This window comes from Gallus gallus, chromosome 3 (genome assembly GCF_016699485.2).
Source record: "Gallus gallus isolate bGalGal1 chromosome 3, bGalGal1.mat.broiler.GRCg7b, whole genome shotgun sequence".
Taxonomy (NCBI): Eukaryota; Metazoa; Chordata; class Aves; order Galliformes; family Phasianidae; genus Gallus; species Gallus gallus.
This window is the reverse complement of record NC_052534.1, coordinates 191974-210088: the sequence shown is the minus strand read 5'-3', so window position 1 is coordinate 210088 and position 18115 is coordinate 191974. Positions and strand designations below refer to the sequence as shown.

Below are 18115 nucleotides of genomic sequence, written 5' to 3'. Positions count from 1 at the left end.
GGGAAGGTGATGAACAAGTTTGTTAGCCCTGTGACCTCAGTGTAGGCCACACTTGTGCAGGGTGTCCTAGTGTAAGGGTAGCAGGCTGCTGTGCAGAACACGTGGTGCAGGTGTCAGGGAAAGGGCAAAAAGAGGACCCATGAGGGAAAACAAGCCAAATGGACTGCTGGGCATCATCAAGCACAGGATTATCCTGTGCAGAGTGAGTGCTGGTGCAGCAGTCCTCAGATGTGGGACGTCAGAGCAGCGTGGATGTGACCATGTGTCTCTAGCAAACTTACTGTAGCACAGTAAGATAAGCAGTTAAGCTTCTCCTGTTTGCAGTAGAGGATGTTATCATTGCAGTTGTAGGATTAAGCCTTTGGTCCTTGTTAACTGATAATAATATTTTATTATAATATTATTTTGCCTGTTGACTGCCACATTAAGTAAGCAATCAGTTGGAATTGACTTTTACATAAATTAAGACAAAGAATATTGAAGTGTACAAGTGTATGTTGCAAATGTATGTATCTGCTTTAAAAATTTCAGAAAAAAATAAAATCTGCCTCAAAAAAGCAGAAAAGAGGTTTCTTACTGTTTTGTACATGCTTTTGTGTATTTAGACCTTTTCTGTTTTTTGACAGCCAGTTTGATATCACTCATATTGCCAAAGCCAAGTTGATTTTGACTTTCAGTGTTTCTGTTAGAAATAGATATGCATTTGCACATGCAAACACACATTCACAGGAAGGAGTTCATTTTACATGATTTGAAAAACAATACATATTTCAGTACCCTGTGTATTTCTGCACTATTCTTTCCAGCTGAAACTTACAGAATTCTGTTTCTGTCCCAGATTCTTGTATGCTGTTACTGTATCTTTAATAAGATAGCCTGGTGATAACATTCACTGAGTATTTCTTCAGTATGTTCTGGAAAGCCACTTGGTTGTTAATGATGATTGGTGTTTTTTCTGTATTAAAAATATCATCTGACTTAAAAAAAAAAAAAAAAAGTTTTTTATCCCTTTTTCTTTTCCAGTTTTGTTCTAAAGATAACTGTATGTTTAGCTAATTGCATGAAGTTTCTGTTCAATGTAGCATTTGGACCTAGACTACTAGTGCTTTTATTTACCATTGATACCTGGGCACAGAATGGGGGCAGTGATGGCCAGGAGAACCTTTCAAGTTATCTCCCTTTCTTTGTTAGTCTCATCTGTTCTTGCTCAGACAACAAGCAGTTCCTTTTAAGTGTGTGTAAATTGAACGTGAACAAAATATTTGATCTACATGAAATTGAAACAAAGGTTAGATTATAAAATAATGTGGTCCATTAAGATATCTAGGTTACAGCTTTCCAGTCTGGCTGCCCAGGTATATCAGCTATGGTATACCAGCTATGTCAATAGGCATTGCTGTGGGCTGCAGCAGGAATCACAATATCTCAAACTCCATCTACATATATCCACACAGATCACTTGTAAAGCTTCCTGTATCCGAGGTCATGAGGATAATTCCAGAAAGAGGGTTGTTTAATGCCAGGATTTGTTTCGGATTTGACGACTGTTGGTTTTGTTCCCTCTCAAACCCAGTGCAGCCTAGCAGCTGGTGTTTTCCTGCAGCCTTGTGTGTGGGTTAGCAAGGCAGCGTAGCAAACTCAGCTTCCAGAAGGGGGGGGTGGGGTGGTACTTCAGTTCCTGTCACCTGGGAAATTACCCAAAGCAGAGAAGCAAGTGCTTAATGGATACCTTGGTATTGAGCCTCGGGGGCTTCACATCTGAGTGGTTCAAGCAGCCCTCTGAACAGGCATTGTGTTTGGTATGTGTTCTGAATGGAGCGCCTTGGAGTTGGGAGTAATGGAAAATAATCACTGTATTGGCATACAGTAATGTATATTACGTGGGAATAAGATATGGATAATTATTTTTTTTTATTTTTAGCTTTAGGTTATTGCAACTCTAAGAACTTTTTGTTGTGAAATTGTCTATGTTAGTTTACGGCATGTGGTTTTTATAAAATCTATGAGATGCATTCTCTCAACATAGTAAATAATTGCATCGAGGTGTTGCTAATGTACTTGTCCAAAAAGCAGCACTGATAAAATACAACATTCAAAGTGTGTTTCATTAGGTTATAAGGACTCTTAGTTCCTGTGCCATTTAGTTCTGCTCTGTAATCGCAACTGCATCTTCTCATTTGTTTTACGGTGGAAAAACAAAAAGCATGACTCCAGAGCTGCTGATATGATTGCATCTGTGAATAAACATCTGGGAATAGGAGGAAGACTATTCTGCTTGGGAAGAATTAGGCTCTGTCTAGACTGGGGATTTGACCTGATTACAGCCATTACTGGCTGACAGTAACTATCCATTGATAGAATCTATGGAATAGATAGGCAAAGCTGCTGTGTGAGTGTGGGACTTACCAAACTAAAACTCTGCTTGATCAGACAAATAGGATTTTCTGTCTTCGTATTCAGGATTGTTACAGCATAAATGCATCAGAAAAGCTGTAACTTCTGTATTTAGGTTTTAAGACTATGGTCGTAAATTCAGGGAAGTTCATCTTCCATTGTTTAATTGAAATGTAGAGCAAATAAACATAAGCTAGCCAGAGAAACATAAACATTAATAATTACAAGGAATTCTGCTGCATTCTATGACACAAAACCCATAAACCACCTCCTTAACACGAGGGGATTTCACTGTGTTGAGATGATCTTGCAAATCAACAAAACAAGGCTTGTGTAGCAGAAGTTCACAGTTGTAAGCTTTCTGTTTAGAGTACAAATAAGTAAGTATTGCATAGGTATGCATTAAGATGTGTGTAATTTAGAAGTACTGCTGTAATACTAATTTCATCTTCGTGCTGGTTAGTATTTGATATTTTTCTTCAATACATGTGACTTTGAAAATATTGTAACTTTTACAGGAATGTTTGCAGCAGCTGATCGTGATGGCTTTGCCAAATGTATTAATAATCGGCAGAAATCCTCTTTCTGGTAAGTTTTTTTTTATAACAAAGATGAAAATTGATATCAGTATAATTTGTTATTTCACTGGGACTATTTTTCATGTATAAATAGCTGCTGTTAGCGGCTATTTTATTGAGTAACACTTTCTTTGTTCACACCAAGGGTCCATACTTGACAAAAATATGTTCATTCCAAACCTCAACACTGAAAGTGCATTTTCCAGCAACCAGTGAGCCACTGATATGACAAAATACACATTTCATGTATTCCCAGCTAGTATGTTTTCAGCTGCCTTTACCTAGGCCATCGTTGAGAAAAGTGATGGTGTGGTACATCTCACTTGATCCAAAACCTAATCCTTGTTTTTATTCCTTTCCCCAAACTCTCTTGCATCGTTGCCTGAAAAATGTTGCAGTTACCTTTTTACTTTCTCCCCTGAACTGACGCTGTCTTCTCCATGCTCCCACCTTCTTTGCTTCCAGCTCTGAGAGTTGAAATTTTCAGACCGAGAAAATTAGCCTGTATGGACCCAGCTGACTATCCACAGCCACTTGGGAATCTCTGCACCATGCTCTCAATTCCAGAAGCACGGAGCAGATACACCTGGCCTGCATGGAGCCACTATGGATTGGGCAGAATTAATTTACTTGGGTCTAATGTGTTCCAGGTGTTCTACTTCTGATGTTCTAGCACCTCAGCAGAGAGGTTAGGAACTACTCTAACAGGCTGTGTAGCTTCCCCTGGCTTTTTTTCCTCTTTTTTTTTTTTTTTTTTGGCCTTACATGCCATGCATCAGTGTATGTGAGACAAGATTTTTCTCATTAGCAAGAAGAACCATCTGTGTTAGCTCTCATTTCAATTCCAGGGTTCATAACACTGATACTTTCCATATCCTGTCTGCATATATACCATTTATGTAGATATCTTGATTTAATTTTCTTGGCTTTTACTTTTGGCTCTTGATTATTGCTGCTTTTGCTTCTGAGGTCATGGCATTTTAAGTTTTTGTATGTGTAGGTACTGTAATCTGTCACATGCACTATTAAGTGTGAATGTGGTCGCTTTTGTTCCAACACTGTTTTTATACTTTGCTTTCAGACATTCCTAAGGTTTTTAAAAGAATCCATGGATTTGCCCAAAAATCAGATTTAGTGGAAAAGCAGATTTAAAAATCCAAACAGATCTTAATGTTGTTTTTATAGTGGTGGTTTTTTATTCTCTTTAAGATGGGGAGACAAAGTACATCTTCAGGGTATTATGTACCTGAGTTGGTGATTCTAATAAAAATGCACTATGAAAAGCCACAGAGAAAATTTAGTATTCTGATATATACACAGAAGCCTGTGCTTCAGTGCTTAATAAGGAAGCTTATTCCTATTGTAGGACCTGAGCTTTTGTGGTTTGGTATCTGGAACTTCTGGTGATACATGTATTGCTCACTTTTGGAGAAGTTGTTGTATCTGAGAGAAAATACAGACTTTGCTGTAGTTAGCCCACGGATTACAATGAATTCTGGTATACAGACAAGATTCTTGAAGGTGTTTCAGATTCCTGCTGAAGTTGGTTACAGACCTATATCTGAAATTTGTTTCCTCCAAAATGTTTCTCCTTTTCATGCCTTTCTAAATACTACTCTTGAGGTTCACTTGAAGAGGGCCTCATCCCTTGTAGGGGTTTTAAAGCCCTTTTTCTTGGTGGAGAAGGGCTGTGGGGGAGGGTAATGTAGCAAAATCAAACCTCAGTGACCTTTAGAGAGACTTGCTTTGTAAATTTGATTGCATGAAGGCAATCTCACATAGCAAAAGTAGATTCTCTGATAAGTGAGCAGGATTTTACCCTGTAAGACTTAGGCTGCAGCTGTGGTTTCTCTTTGGAATGTATCCCAGTTTTCTCCACTTGCAGTGCTTTGCACGTAAGAAGTGATTGATGAGTAGAGAAATTCCTGAAGATGACTATGTGAAGAAGGTGAGAGCAGATGAGATTTCAGGAAGAGAAATGTGTTTGGCTGTAGCAGAAGCAGTTGGTTAGTAAAGGAAAATGCAGGTAGAATTCTGGATTTGATCTTTGGTTTAAAAGAGATCATCAGAGGGTTTATCAAGAAACATTTTGGTTATGCTAATTGACAGGAAGCTAATTGGAGGAAAAAACTGGATGGGAAGAGCTGCAGGCTGTGGTTGTAAATATTAAATTAAAGAGGAAAAGGATAAAGGAGATGCTTAGGAGGCGAATATTCTTTAAATGGGGGAAGAGAAAAGATTAAAACCACTTAATGTTTCTGAGGTAGCAAGCCAGTGGATGGTGGGGTGATGGGAGGCTGCAGAGAATGTGAAAATTCAGGGATTCAGGGAGAATCAGTGGATGGGATAAGGGACCAAGTTTGAGAAGTACATTGGAGGGTTTAGTACAGAGGCTTCAGTGATCTGCTTCTGTATCTGTGATAGAGTGAAAGGAAGAAAAACAGACAGGACAGTCAGTAGTAGTGAGAAGCTAAGGTTGTTCAGTATTTTGCCATGTTCCATCAGGGAATGTAGGGAGAAGGCATGAGAACAATATCCAGGTAGGTTTTTAAAAGCATTGGTCTGATGCTGACGCAGTGTGCAGATGAGTACTCCAGAGGATTTCAGGTATTGTTTTTAGAGAAGCATGATGAGTTTATTAGAGTAAGTGAATTTCCACTGTGGAGAAGTGGAGTGGGTTCGTTCTCTTACGATATTCTGTATGATCTGTGTTGGTTAAAATAGACATCCAGGTGGAATTGTCCTTTGCTAGCTGAGGTGACATGAAACATATTCATTGGTGTTTTCTGTTGCTGTGTAGGAGACTTCAGATCAAGTTTTTGGGATGCAAGAAATCTATATAATGGTGAACAATCTCCCACTTGAGTTTGTTTTGAAAAATTTAAGTGTTACCTGTTAGTGGGGATTGTACTTCTCCCCCTCTCAGAGAAGCAGGTTGAATCAATGTTGAAAAAGGCACTCTACTTAATATTGCAATGCACAGAAAAGTACTGAAAATGGGTCTCTTCCAAGTTTGGCACCCTTTTTTTTTTTCCTAATTTCTTTTTAGTGTTGTCTTTTTGATCAAGATTACCTTGCTTAGTTTTTTTAAGGTTTTTAAATTTGGTTCACTTACCAAATACTTCAGTGGATAAAATCAAAGGGTGATTTTTCAAGCAGTTGTAATTGAGTGATTACATCTTTCCTTTATGGGAGTTCATCCAAAGTAAATCTAGTTGTCCGATATAAAGGACGTGTGCAGTCTGTGCTATTAAAAAGAAGATTTTGTTTTTCTATTAGATGCTTATAATCATCTCAAGATCATCAGAGGTCATCTGTGATTACTACCTGAATCCATTAAAAGTGAAATTTTGCTGACAGATAAAGAAGGGTTATGCATATCATACCACAACCTGCACGTGGCCTGTAGTGTTCATTATTTGGCCCAAGGATGAATATGCTGCTGATGGAGGCAGTTATACCAGCTCAGTTGCAGAACTTAGTTTTGTGGAATAAAGGTTAGATTTCTAGCCCAATCCAGCATTATTATGTTTGACAGCACAATTTTTGTCTGGTTAGCTATTAACAAAGTAAACTAATGACTGAAATCCTGAGTATGTTGTAGAAAGGATGCTACTGGGATTCTTTTGTTCCCAAAACTGGGAATGAAATGGAAAGTACTTTTTCAGTAAAGCAAAGTGATGTATGACCATGCAAAGGTTAATCCAGCTAGTCTAAACTATTTTGCCATCCTGAAGTGTTCGCTTTGTGGCATGACGTGGTGTATTTACAAGCAGGACCAGGAAATTCTGACTGTAAGAAGGAAGATGCATCTTTACTGAACTGTGAACAAGGATCTTAAGCTTTTTTTTTTTTTTTTTTTTTTTTTAAGAAATTAAGATGCTTACGGCCAGATTTGGAAATATAGTTTGATTTTTAGATGTGGAGATGAACATCTAATGTAGTACCTAATAAAGCTTTATGGAATAATTTAATTTGCCTCTTAACTGTTGATAGCCTAAGGGTGACAGACAATTTAAACACTTCTGCAAGTATGCTGAGATATCTGAGATTACAGTTGAAAACTTGGAGATGTCCAAAACACTTGAAAATGTCACTTAAGTTTTGCTCTGTGAAGGCCTGAAATGTTGCTTTTTCTATCATGCATGTTAAGCTATTTGTAAGCATTAAATTGGCAGTTAAATGGCAAAAAGGTCAAGGTTGAAAGCTAGAAATATGGGGTTTTGTTTGGCTTTGTTTTCTAAGTTGGGATAATGCAAATTCTAAGACAATAGTGAGGAAAGCTAATGTTTTCTGAGCTTCAGTTCACCATTTTTTTTCTTTCTACTTAGAGCCAGGTACTAATGAAATAAATAAAATACTCCTGCTTCTACTTGGTTGTGCTGTTCAGGTAAGCTTAAATAATAGTGTGTGTGTATGGAATAGTTTGTGTTAACGTTTTCTTATCCTATTACTTTAATACCTGAGGTTGTATGAAACTGTAGCCTTCATTTCTCTACTGATGGTATCATTTTCCTTGACAATCAGGATGTTCTGGCAGTTAAAGTGGCTACAACTCTGCACCTCCTATGTCTTATTGCATTTGGGAGACTTTGTAAGATTTCTAATGGTTCATTAATTGTAATTGTACTCACCTTAGGTACTATAAAGAAAGGAAGAAAATGATAAATAAAGTAACGAAGAGTTGCCTTGCAGTTATATCTTGCTGAAATGGTTTGCATTCAGTCTGCCTACTCTGTTTAATTTTCATTAATTTCTAAACTAAGCAGGATTAAGTAAGCAAGGGAATAGCTTTGTATTTAAAGACAGTTGAGGAATAGATCTAGAGTATTGTAGCAGGGTAGCTGTTGCTTTGTACTGGTGTTAAATGTGGTGGACTAAACTGAAGTTAGGAGGGGTCCCACTTAGTCTTTGGAAATGAGTTCTGAGTCTGTAGCTCTGAACTGCACTGCAGTTATTTGTGCCTGCTTAGGATTTCAAAAATGAGAGGCTTGAAATATCAAATCAAAGTTGTTACAGGTTGTAACTGCACGACCTTTACCTTCTAGACTGTTCTAACCTAAACTTCGAAGATCTGCTTATCCGTGAGGGTCTTTGTTGTGCATTCAGTAGGCTTGGCAGAGAGTAGGCTGCAAGGCAGATAAGATGTAAACTCATATCAAGTTAGTTATCTTCTGGTAGCTCTTGGTGCGTGGGAATGGGTTAGGTCCCTCAAGAAGAGAACACCTGCTTTGTGCACTGAGCTGGTGGCAGGATAAGTAAGAGCAGTGCAGGGCAGACAACAAGGTGGAAATATTTCTAAGATACCCTGCTCCTATGATCACGCATTCAATAGACTCTTCTAATGGACTGCAGTTCTTATTAAGAAGGCTTGCACCATTCACCTAATTAAACTGAAAAAATAGATTAATCATGTATTTTTAACAACTTAGGTAAGTGATGAGAGTATTAAAAAGAGGACACTGAGAAAGTGCTTGTGGAACTTTGAACAAATAGCTATTTTAAGGATCTTCTTCCTTGCCCCTATTGCAGTAGCTGTTTTTTTGTTTATCATTTTATTAATGTTGAAAGTTACTGTAATTATTACAGCATAGCATAAACCAAGTACTTAGTGATCAAGGAAATTATTGGATAATAATTTAGTGATGTGAGTACTGAAATTTCAGCTTCATTACTCTTGTTTTTTAAAAATACGAAGGAGGAATGAAAATACTTATGATTTTATATAAACATGCTATAATGTATATAATGTGTGTATATATATATTTTTAGTGTCAGAAAAAGGAAGAATTCATTGAAAGAATCCAACATCTGGATTTTGACACAAGAGCAGCTGTTGCAGCCCATATTCAAGAGGTATATTGTTGTTTTTATGCTTTTCATTTTTTAGAGGTGGAATATGTTTTAAGAGTGTTTATGTTTGTTTAAAAGCAGGAAAATCAAAAAGAAAATGTGTCTATTTACTGTTTTTAGTGAGCAAAAAATGTCTTCATATTTTAGCTTGATTCAGAAAAAGATTTCATGATCAAATTCCTTTGGGTTACATTATTAGAGCAGCACTTAGGAGCAAGTATGTTGCTCCAAGAAATTCTTAGATCTATGGCAAACTGAGCTTAATGAGAATGTCACATGCAAATTACTAAATAAAAAATGAATCTCCTGTGTGGCAGTTTATCATTGGCACTTTCTGTTTTTCATTTTGCCAGAACTGCAAGTTACTACCTTCTGGTAGATAAGAAGCTATTCCATTGCATACAACTTAATGTATTTTAAATGTTTATGTCTTTTTTTTTTTTTTAAGTCTTGTGTGAGAATTTAGCCTGTGTAGTTTCAGCTTTGTTTTATTGATGCTTCTTTTTTTACTGGTATGATTTAAAGGGTGTGCCTTTTTTCTCTACTGTTTCATTCTTCGTAGGTAACTCAGAACCAGGAAAATGTGTTTGATCTGCAGTGGATGGATGTCATTGTATTTACACAAGACTCTGTTGAACCTCTTTTGAAAAATATGACATTACATTTGAGAAGACTTGTAGATGAAAGAGATGAGCACTTAGAGGTACAGATGTGCTTTATTGCTTAAGAGAAACATAAGAAATGATTTTTGAAAATGGAGAGGGTTGCTGTTTTTAGAACACTTTAATATATGCTCCATTAGTGTACAAAAGCAAGGACTCCTTACTGCCAAAATGTTGAATTCAAGTGGTTACAACATGCGTACTTTTTGTTGAATGCTGCGACAAAGCTGAGGAGAAAGTAGCAGCTGATCTTTATCATATAGGCAGTTTACATGAATGTTAGAGCTCTTCTACGGTTACAAGCAGAAAATCCAGAGCTGCATCTGTAAAGTCCCCAGGAATCGGTGACCCATCAGTGTGCATGCCACTCACTGTAAGGTGACTGCTGTATTTGATTAGTCTTACAATAGCCAATCAATACTGTTAAATAGCTGTGACTATTCATAACTTGCTTTAGGTATAGAGGTGCGTAAAGGGCTTATAACTTTTTTTTCCCCTATACTTTATTTCTTAGACTATAATAGAACTCTCAGAAGATCGAGACTCTCTCCATTTGCTACCTCAGGCATCAGCAGCACAATCACCGTGTGGATCTCCTGGCTTGAAACACACTGAAAGCAAACAGCACCTGTCTGTTGAGCTAGCAGATGCCAAAGCAAAGATAAGAAGACTTAGGCAAGAGATGTGAGTACCTGTAGGCTGCAGTTACATGCTGAAAGTTGTTGATTTTTGATCATTTTTGATGTCACTTGATAGTAGTACTCTGCATGCAGATTCTTTCCTTCAAATGTTAGAATGCAGTTTAAAATGCCTTTTTAAGCTGTTGCACCTCAGGGGGCGTATTTCTAGCACATAAACATATTTATACACAACCACGACAAACACAGCTTTTCAGCTGTGTGTATGTTAACATTGCACAGCTTATCTAACGCTGCATTGCCTTCTTCTTTTACACATTGTGTCTACAGTGTAATTTCTGAGGCAAGTTCTTTATACTTCCTTTGTTGTTCTTGAGCAATAATCTGTGCCTGAGTGTGGCTTTAATATTTGTGTGTTCATGCATGTTTTTGAGAAAGTAATGTGACATGCTTAAAATTGCCTCAGCTGCAGTTGCATGGGGAGGACATTTAGGATCTGGAAGCAAGAGCTGTGTCATGGATTACTGGAGGATTAGTGGCAAAACATCACATTTAAATGGAGATAGGGAGTCACTGCAGTGCTATCTGAAGCATAATTAACTCATTCTTTTTAGAAATACAGTAAGAAATGGTCATCTGTGATTCATTCTTGGTTTATGAAACATTTAATTTGTTGGAGATGGGAAGAAATCATTCATTGGAATTTCTTTCTGTGTGTTTGTCTGCACAACATTTGTTTGCTTTTGCCTTTTATAACCGTTCCTTATAACTTATTCTTGTTTGCAATGCCAGTCTGTAGAGGAAATAAAGCAAACCAAATTCCAGTAAGTTTCTTGACCTGTTGGAAACCTGGGTGCAGTTTGCTGGCAGGAGGTGGTTATTAATGGCTGTGGAAGATGTGATTTCTAATGTGAGCAAATGTTACAGATTGGGTCCATAAAGATTCGTAGTTTCCAGGTTGTTACCTTCTTCTGGTTGGGGAGTGCTGCCTTCTCCCCCTGGTGGTGATGTTGGAGCTGAGGGGTATGGTTCCCTTCCTTCACCTGGTCCAAGTGACATAAAAAAAAATCAGTCCAACTGTAGCAAAGGTCTGTTTTCTTCTTTCTCATGAAAGACAACTGTTCTAGTACTTATCAAGAGATACCTTGATGTCCTTAGAGTCTAGGAACAAATCTGAGTAGTAGTGAAGTTACCTAAGGAGAAAAATAGCAGGCTAGGGGGAGAATCTGATTCCGTATAGCAGTGTGTTTTAGTGGAATGAAATATGTACAGTTTTAACTTAAAATTACAGATGTTAAATTTGTGGAGATTTAAGATGTGTAGTGAGTAATTTGCATCTAATGGAAACAGCATAATTAGAGATTTTTAATCTCACACATCAAGTGGAGAGAGGAGAAAGGTAAAATTAGAGTTGGAAGTAACATAAGTCAAAATTACAGCTCAGTGGTCTGCTTTTATCAGAGTTTGTTGATCAGATTATCTCTAGCTGGCTGGTTTAAGTATCTAGTTGATTTACACAGAGAATCCCCTCCCCCCACCACATCTCAGCTTCATGAAGAATAGAGGACAAAAAGATGTGGCTCTTTTTTTTCCTTCTGATGTCTGTATTATTATGTGCCTAGTGAAACGAGCCCGCCCAGGATATTCTATAAACAGCTGCACCAAGAAAATTAGTGAAAAAATTGCTGTTATTAGTTTGATTGACAGTTAATAGATAGCCTAAACAGTGAACACTGGTATGTTCTGTATAATTTAGTACAATCCTCTCTAGCCCGTAGCTGAAGCATGCAATTAGGACAGCAGCGATGGCTCAGAATATTTCACATTTTGCACTCCAATTCAATTCCTCAATAAATTTCCTTTACAAGTAGCAGGACATTTAAAAGACTAGACTTTGATAAATTGACTTCTATCTATAGCATTTGTTATTAAATGCTGCTGATAAGTTTAAAACTAGATTCATTCCAGGGTTGAAAATAGTAAGCTTTGAATTTATTTATAACCTGGTTTTGGCAGTGAACTGGTTTAATATACACTGTAGCAAATAGAATTTCATGCGAGAGATCTGTTAAGCTTATTTTTCTCTGCACTACCATATACCAGCATTTGAATCCAAAGAGTGATTTGAGGCATGTGATCTAGAGTCTCCAGAATTGAAAGTTGTACACCTAATTTTCCATATTTCCATGTAAAACAATAATAGCAGGAATATGAATGTTGATAGTTTACAGTAACCTAACATAATATGGAATACATTTATACTTCCATATGGTTTCTGAACACTTATGTAGATGGGAAAACTTTGATATCTGATGTTGCAGCAAGCTATATAAAATGAACCCCTGCCTACCTGTAGGCTGTCAAAGGCCTTCTTGAAAGTGTGTGGTTGCAAAAAGGTCATTCACTGTGAGATTTACTTACTTTTATAAGCAAGCATTATAGTTCTTTTAAAAACAGAAGTGAGGATTTTTTCCAGGATTATTTTTAGACTGTATTATACGCTTCAGTCTGTTCCATTTTATACTTCTGTTTCATATTTGATTTCCAAAATGCTCCATGATATAGCAACACATTTGAATATGCAATATACCTTTAACTATAGGCAGTTTTGGAAATGGCACTTTTTTGGTTATTTTTTCAATAGTGAACACTGTTGGTCTTGAGACAGAAGAGAATATTGAACATTACATATTTTATGTCTCTGAGAAAATGAGATTTCTCTTTCAATTACTCATTGCTCAAAGAACTCATTTCCTGAGCACTGAGAATTAAGGGTTAGCTGGAAGTTAAGAATATGAGTCCTGTAGGAAAAGGGGTGTTCTAAGTCAAATTGTTTTTATTATGAGCTTCTGAATAAACTAAAGCAAGTATTGCATTGTCTCCATAGAACTAAAAGTCATTATGCAGGAGGCTGCTTTTCATAATACCAGATTATTAAGTAATAACTTTTTTAGTGAGTATGAAAACTTCAATTCTTATTTGTACAAAAATGTGTACTATCTTTTTTCCTTTTTTTTTTTTAAACAGAAATGCTTGTTACAAAAATTCTTTATCCCCTAATCTTTCTGCCCCGCAGGACTCAGAGATCTCAGTGAACAGGGTTTTTAACAACTATGAAAAGCCTGTCCAAATTAAAAAGATTAAATACAGTCTAAGAGCTGGAGAATACCAGAAGCATAGTGGCATATCGAAGTTTTATACTCTGATGCGTTCATGAGATATTGGATTCAACAACGGAAATATCAGCAAATCTTACTATCTGCTTTCCAGACCACGTGATAGCTATGAAGTTCTGCAGTCATCTTTAACTGTGTTTTGTATTTTCTCTTTGAAGTGAGGAGAAGAATGAGCAGTTTCTTGACTATAAGCAAGAACTCGAACGGGTGGAAACTGAACTAAGGAGGCTTCAGCAAGAGGTATGGGCTTTGTCAGTCTATTGTCTTGTTTAAACTCCGCTCTGAACATCAGTAGTTTGCTTCTTTGTTGGGTCTAGTTGCAAGATTCTGCATGAGGTTACCATTTCTTCTCTGATGTTTATTCACTTCAACATTCAAGATATTTGCCACTAATAGATCCTGTAAGAATACCTGTGCTGAAATTCTGATTTTTTTTTTTTCCCCTCATAAACAGTACATTCAAATTTTGGCTGTTTTACTTTATACCTTGAATCTATGTTGACAGTGAAGGAAAGCATATAATTCATCTGTTGTTAAAATGTGAGTTTATGTAATTATTGAGGACCATTTGATAATATTAGTGGTCAAGGAAATGTTCTGAAACTTAGGAAAGCTTGAAAAAGGCCAACGCAGTTCTGTTGGAAATCTGTTATGTTAGCTGCTCCTGTGGCTATGATAAATGTGTGAAGTAGCAAAGTTTACAAGTTTGTTTCTCCTTTTGTGGTACATATTCTGAAACAGACATAAGCTTTGGAGAGTTTATGTAAAAAGTGAACATTTGACATCTGTTTTTGCTATTGCCTCTATTGTGAATTGCCTATATTAAATACCAGCTATAACTTCTTCAGCAATTTGATAAACAGTCTGCAGTTGTTTATTTTGGCAAATAAATATTGATTCAGGTCTGTAGGTCAATGCTAGACATTAATTACAACCGGAGATTAGAATTTGTCCGTCTAGGAACATGAGATTTGAACACAGCCTGAAGTGGTCATCTTCCTTTCAAAGCTAAGAGCATTTGTGGAAGTGTTCTGTGATTGAATTCCTGAATTGTGTACAAATTGTAAATAACAAATGGCCTCACTGGGATACCAGTGAACATCGACTTGGTAGCACATCTTATGAATCAATAGGTAGGGAAAAAAAATGTTTGTATCCTCTAATACTGTATGTAATTTCTGCATTTTCTAGAATAAGAATTTACTCTCAGATGCCCGTTCTGCCAGAGTTTATAGAGACGAATTAGATATTCTTCGTGAGAAGGCAATTCGAGTTGACAAGCTTGAAAGTGAAGTCGGCCGGTACAAAGAGAGACTGCATGATATGGAATTCTACAAAGCTAGAGTGGAGGTACGTTAAGTTGAGAAAATACTGGCTAGCCATCATTTTTTGTTTGCTACGACTCTTTAAGTTTTGATCACTTAAACATTGAGATGTGGCACAGTGTTTGTAGCTTTTTGCTCTGTTATACATAGTAGTCTGTCTTATATGGTAAAGTACAGTTCTTATGTGTGAATCCCTGTCTCTAACCCCACCCATTTTTGTTATGGCATTAAGTTGTGCCAGGGGAGATTCAGGTTGGACATTAGGAACTTTTTCTTTCTCTGAAAGAGCAATGAGGTGCTGGGACAGGCTGCCAAGGGAGGTGGGGGAGTCAGTGTCTTGGAGGTGATCAAGAAATGTTCGTATGTTGTAGTGAGGGGCATGTTTTAGTGGGAAAACATTGGTGGGTGGATGGTTGTACTGGTTAATCTTGGAGGACTTTTCCAACTGTGGTTGATTCTGTGATTTGAAGTCAGCAGTATTCACCATAGCTCTAAGCTCTCAAGACCAATAGGAGAGACTGTTTAGGATATACGTATTAGCTCTTGGGAAACTCAAACGAGGAGCTGATTAACAGTATATAAAAAATGTAGTATTATTTTCTCCTCTGTAAGTCTCCAAATAAAAGATACTTTTCTCAGTTAAGTGTTGAAGAAACACTGGTGGCACAGCAGATGCTAAATGAGTATACGATGACAAGATTCCATGGATAAAATGCACTGAAAAAGATACACTGACACTGCTGGAGGCACTTACCTTTCTAGCAAGAATTAGTTTAGAAATCAAATAATTGTAGCAAATTTCTTGGACAAATACAAAGGTGGCTGAATTTTTGAATGAAACAATCACTTACGGGAGTCAAAACTTCAGAAGATTTCAAGGTGGGCATTAAAAAACATGACCCTTAGGAAAGCAGGAGGAACTAAATGGAAGTGAAGATTTGTTTATTTGGAAAAAGTAGTATTGGGATAGTAGTTTAAAACCTCTCTTTAAGGTAAAAATGACCAAAAAGCCAACCAGGTATTAGGTAAAACTACACAGTTGCACAATGTTATTCCACATTATTTCTTCGTTTAATGAAGACTTTTAAAATCACAGAGCTGGATGGGAATCTCAGGATCACATTCAGCCCCACTTTAAACATGCCGAGTATTTCTTGCATTTCCATACCACTCCAAACAAAGGTTTGGTGTTCATCTATTCTTTAAGACCTCATCAGTAAAGTGTCCACAACCTTTCATAGCAGTCTTTTTCTTCTTTGAAGTCTGTGACATATGACATGTTCTGTCGTAGTTCTTTGTGCTCTACAGCCCAACAGCACTCTGCCTTATTAGGTAATTTTTTCCATTTTCTGGGTTCTGTGCTCATTCGTATCTTTCATAAAATTAAATTCTTAAAACTAAACTTCATCCTGCATGGTAGGAACAGTAGGAATTCCATTTTTCACATGCAGTTTAAGCTAATAAAAAAAATTGTTTACATGTTCTATAGCCTGTAATCTATCTGATTATTTTTTTTCCAGGCATACTTGAATAGAGACCATTGTTAATTAGTTTGGTTTGGTCCATAATAAGTTAATATTTATATAGGTAGGAGTTCAGAGGGTAAATATTTATTGCATTCAGTGATGTCTCTTTCAGATTTAGTAGGTGACTACACACCTAAAATTGAAAATTTGTCATTCGCAGTTGTGTAATTGCTGTAAATCTGTTTTTAACGGGTCTGTTAGAGCTCTCAAATGAATGTTCAGCATTAAAACATTTCTAAAACTAGGTGTGATGAGTGTCGAAGTTGTATTAATGACACAGTAATTTTATCCTGTTTGTTTTTCTTGCTCTTGTAGGAGTTAATGGAAGACAATCAAGTGATGCTAGAAACAAAGAGAATGTTTGAGGACCAAGTAAAGACGTTGCAATGCCGTTCTGATAAATTACATGTGGTAGAAAAAGAGAATCTACAATTAAAAGCTAAACTACATGAAATGGAGATGGTAAGTGTAAATGGGCAATGAAAAAACCTACTAAAAATCTTAGAGTTTTATTTGTATTTTTAATAAAAGATCTTCATGTCAGAATGGTGTGGGAGAACAGTAAGGTATGTCTTGATTTACTAATCTTTTTCTGATGGGGTTTGCTACAGTAGTCTTGATTCGGCTTAGGGAAATAAAAATTGCAAAGAGCAGTACTCTTCCGAAATGTTTAATCAGCTTAAATTATGCTGATGAGACTCAGTAGTAGGAGGATAGGATAAATTCTTTTTTGGGTGATACGGTATTTTTTTCTCACTTAAATACTTAGATGAGTATGTGGTTCGTGTTTCCAATTCTAGTGATAATAAAGTGACGTATTTTCCAGAAGGTCTTTCTCAAAATAATTTGTTTTTAACCATTTCTTCCCTCAAAAGAAAATACTGTAAAATACAAAATCATACTTTGCGGGTTTATTTTGTTTGCTTTTGGTTTTTGCTGAGGAGCAGGAGTTTACCTTCTACTCTGAAAATTTTCAGAAATTGGTAGTGAGTTATAGCTGCAGTTCATTTTCCCACAAGCGTAGAATATGCTGAAAGGGGGACTTACAATGACTATTGAGACTCTTTCACTGTGGACCCATTCCTGTTACAGCTTTTTGCATGGAAGTAGTCTTATAATAGAGAAACAAGTATTGATCTTTAGACTGTATCCTTTTGTTTATTCTGAGTGCCACCATGCTGTGCTTATTCCATATACTTCCTTTCCTGATATTCTGGGAGAAGTGAATTTTGAAGAACAATAAATTGAGTCATTGCCAGAGGTTATGTTGAGGAAAGGTTATTCTCTGCATCTTTGTCTTTGCTGTTTGCCACACTTCTGCCCTATGTCCTCCATGATATTGTCTGTCCCTCCCTGTCTCACTGTGTGTTAGCAAATCAGAGAAGGGACTGTGCATCTCTCTGTTGCATACTTGATAATAAATAGTTCCGTGCATGTTGAGATGTAACTTTTTCTAAAGTTACACATGGAATAATTTTCTAGGAGCGTGATATGGACAGAAAGAAGATTGAGGAGCTTATGGAGGAGAACATGGCTCTAGAAATGGCTCAGAAACAAAGTATGGATGAATCACTACATCTCGGCTGGGAACTTGAGCAGATAAACAGGTTTACTGACCATTCTGAAGGTAAATTTAGTAATATTTGCAAACTGGAAAAGAGTTGATAAATGAAGGCTTGGAAGTGAGAGTAGTATTAAGAAATTAAAGCTCCTAATCCTGATTCTGTTACTGTTTTGTTTTTTTTTTCCTTTGAACTCAGGCCTCTGTATCTATGCCATCCACGGCAACCGTGTATTAAAAGGGTGTAAAACCCATAAATACCTTGGAGTTAAATGGTATTGGCATTCAAATGTCTATACTCTGCCTTGGTACTCTGAAAGTTAGGAAAGATTTACTAAGGTTTCTCAATAATTGCAGAAATTCTCGTGGCAAGAATATTTCTTCTTCTGGTATAGGATGCTT

The 18115-nt window shown here is 36.8% G+C and overlaps 1 protein-coding gene across 34 annotated transcripts in view; it reads left to right on the top strand.

Annotated features, from left to right (window-relative positions):
• The window catches only part of CCDC88A (coiled-coil domain containing 88A), a 77058-nt gene that overhangs the window by 19284 nt on the left and 39659 nt on the right, over positions 1-18115 (top strand). For 33 of the 34 annotated variants that reach the window (XM_046939677.1, XM_040698491.2, XM_015283337.4 and 30 more), the window contains exons 4-12: positions 2913-2982; positions 7304-7362; positions 8745-8828; positions 9388-9528; positions 10002-10171; positions 13460-13541; positions 14493-14651; positions 16468-16614; positions 17635-17779. In XM_046939677.1, the coding sequence (XP_046795633.1) occupies positions 2913-2982; positions 7304-7362; positions 8745-8828; positions 9388-9528; positions 10002-10171; positions 13460-13541; positions 14493-14651; positions 16468-16614; positions 17635-17779 (1057 nt within the window). Of the gene's footprint in view, positions 1-2912; positions 2983-3495; positions 3661-7303; positions 7363-8744; positions 8829-9387; positions 9529-10001; positions 10172-13459; positions 13542-14492; positions 14652-16467; positions 16615-17634; positions 17780-18115 lie in introns of those variants that run through there. The other variant, XM_015283331.4, reaches the window with a different exon arrangement.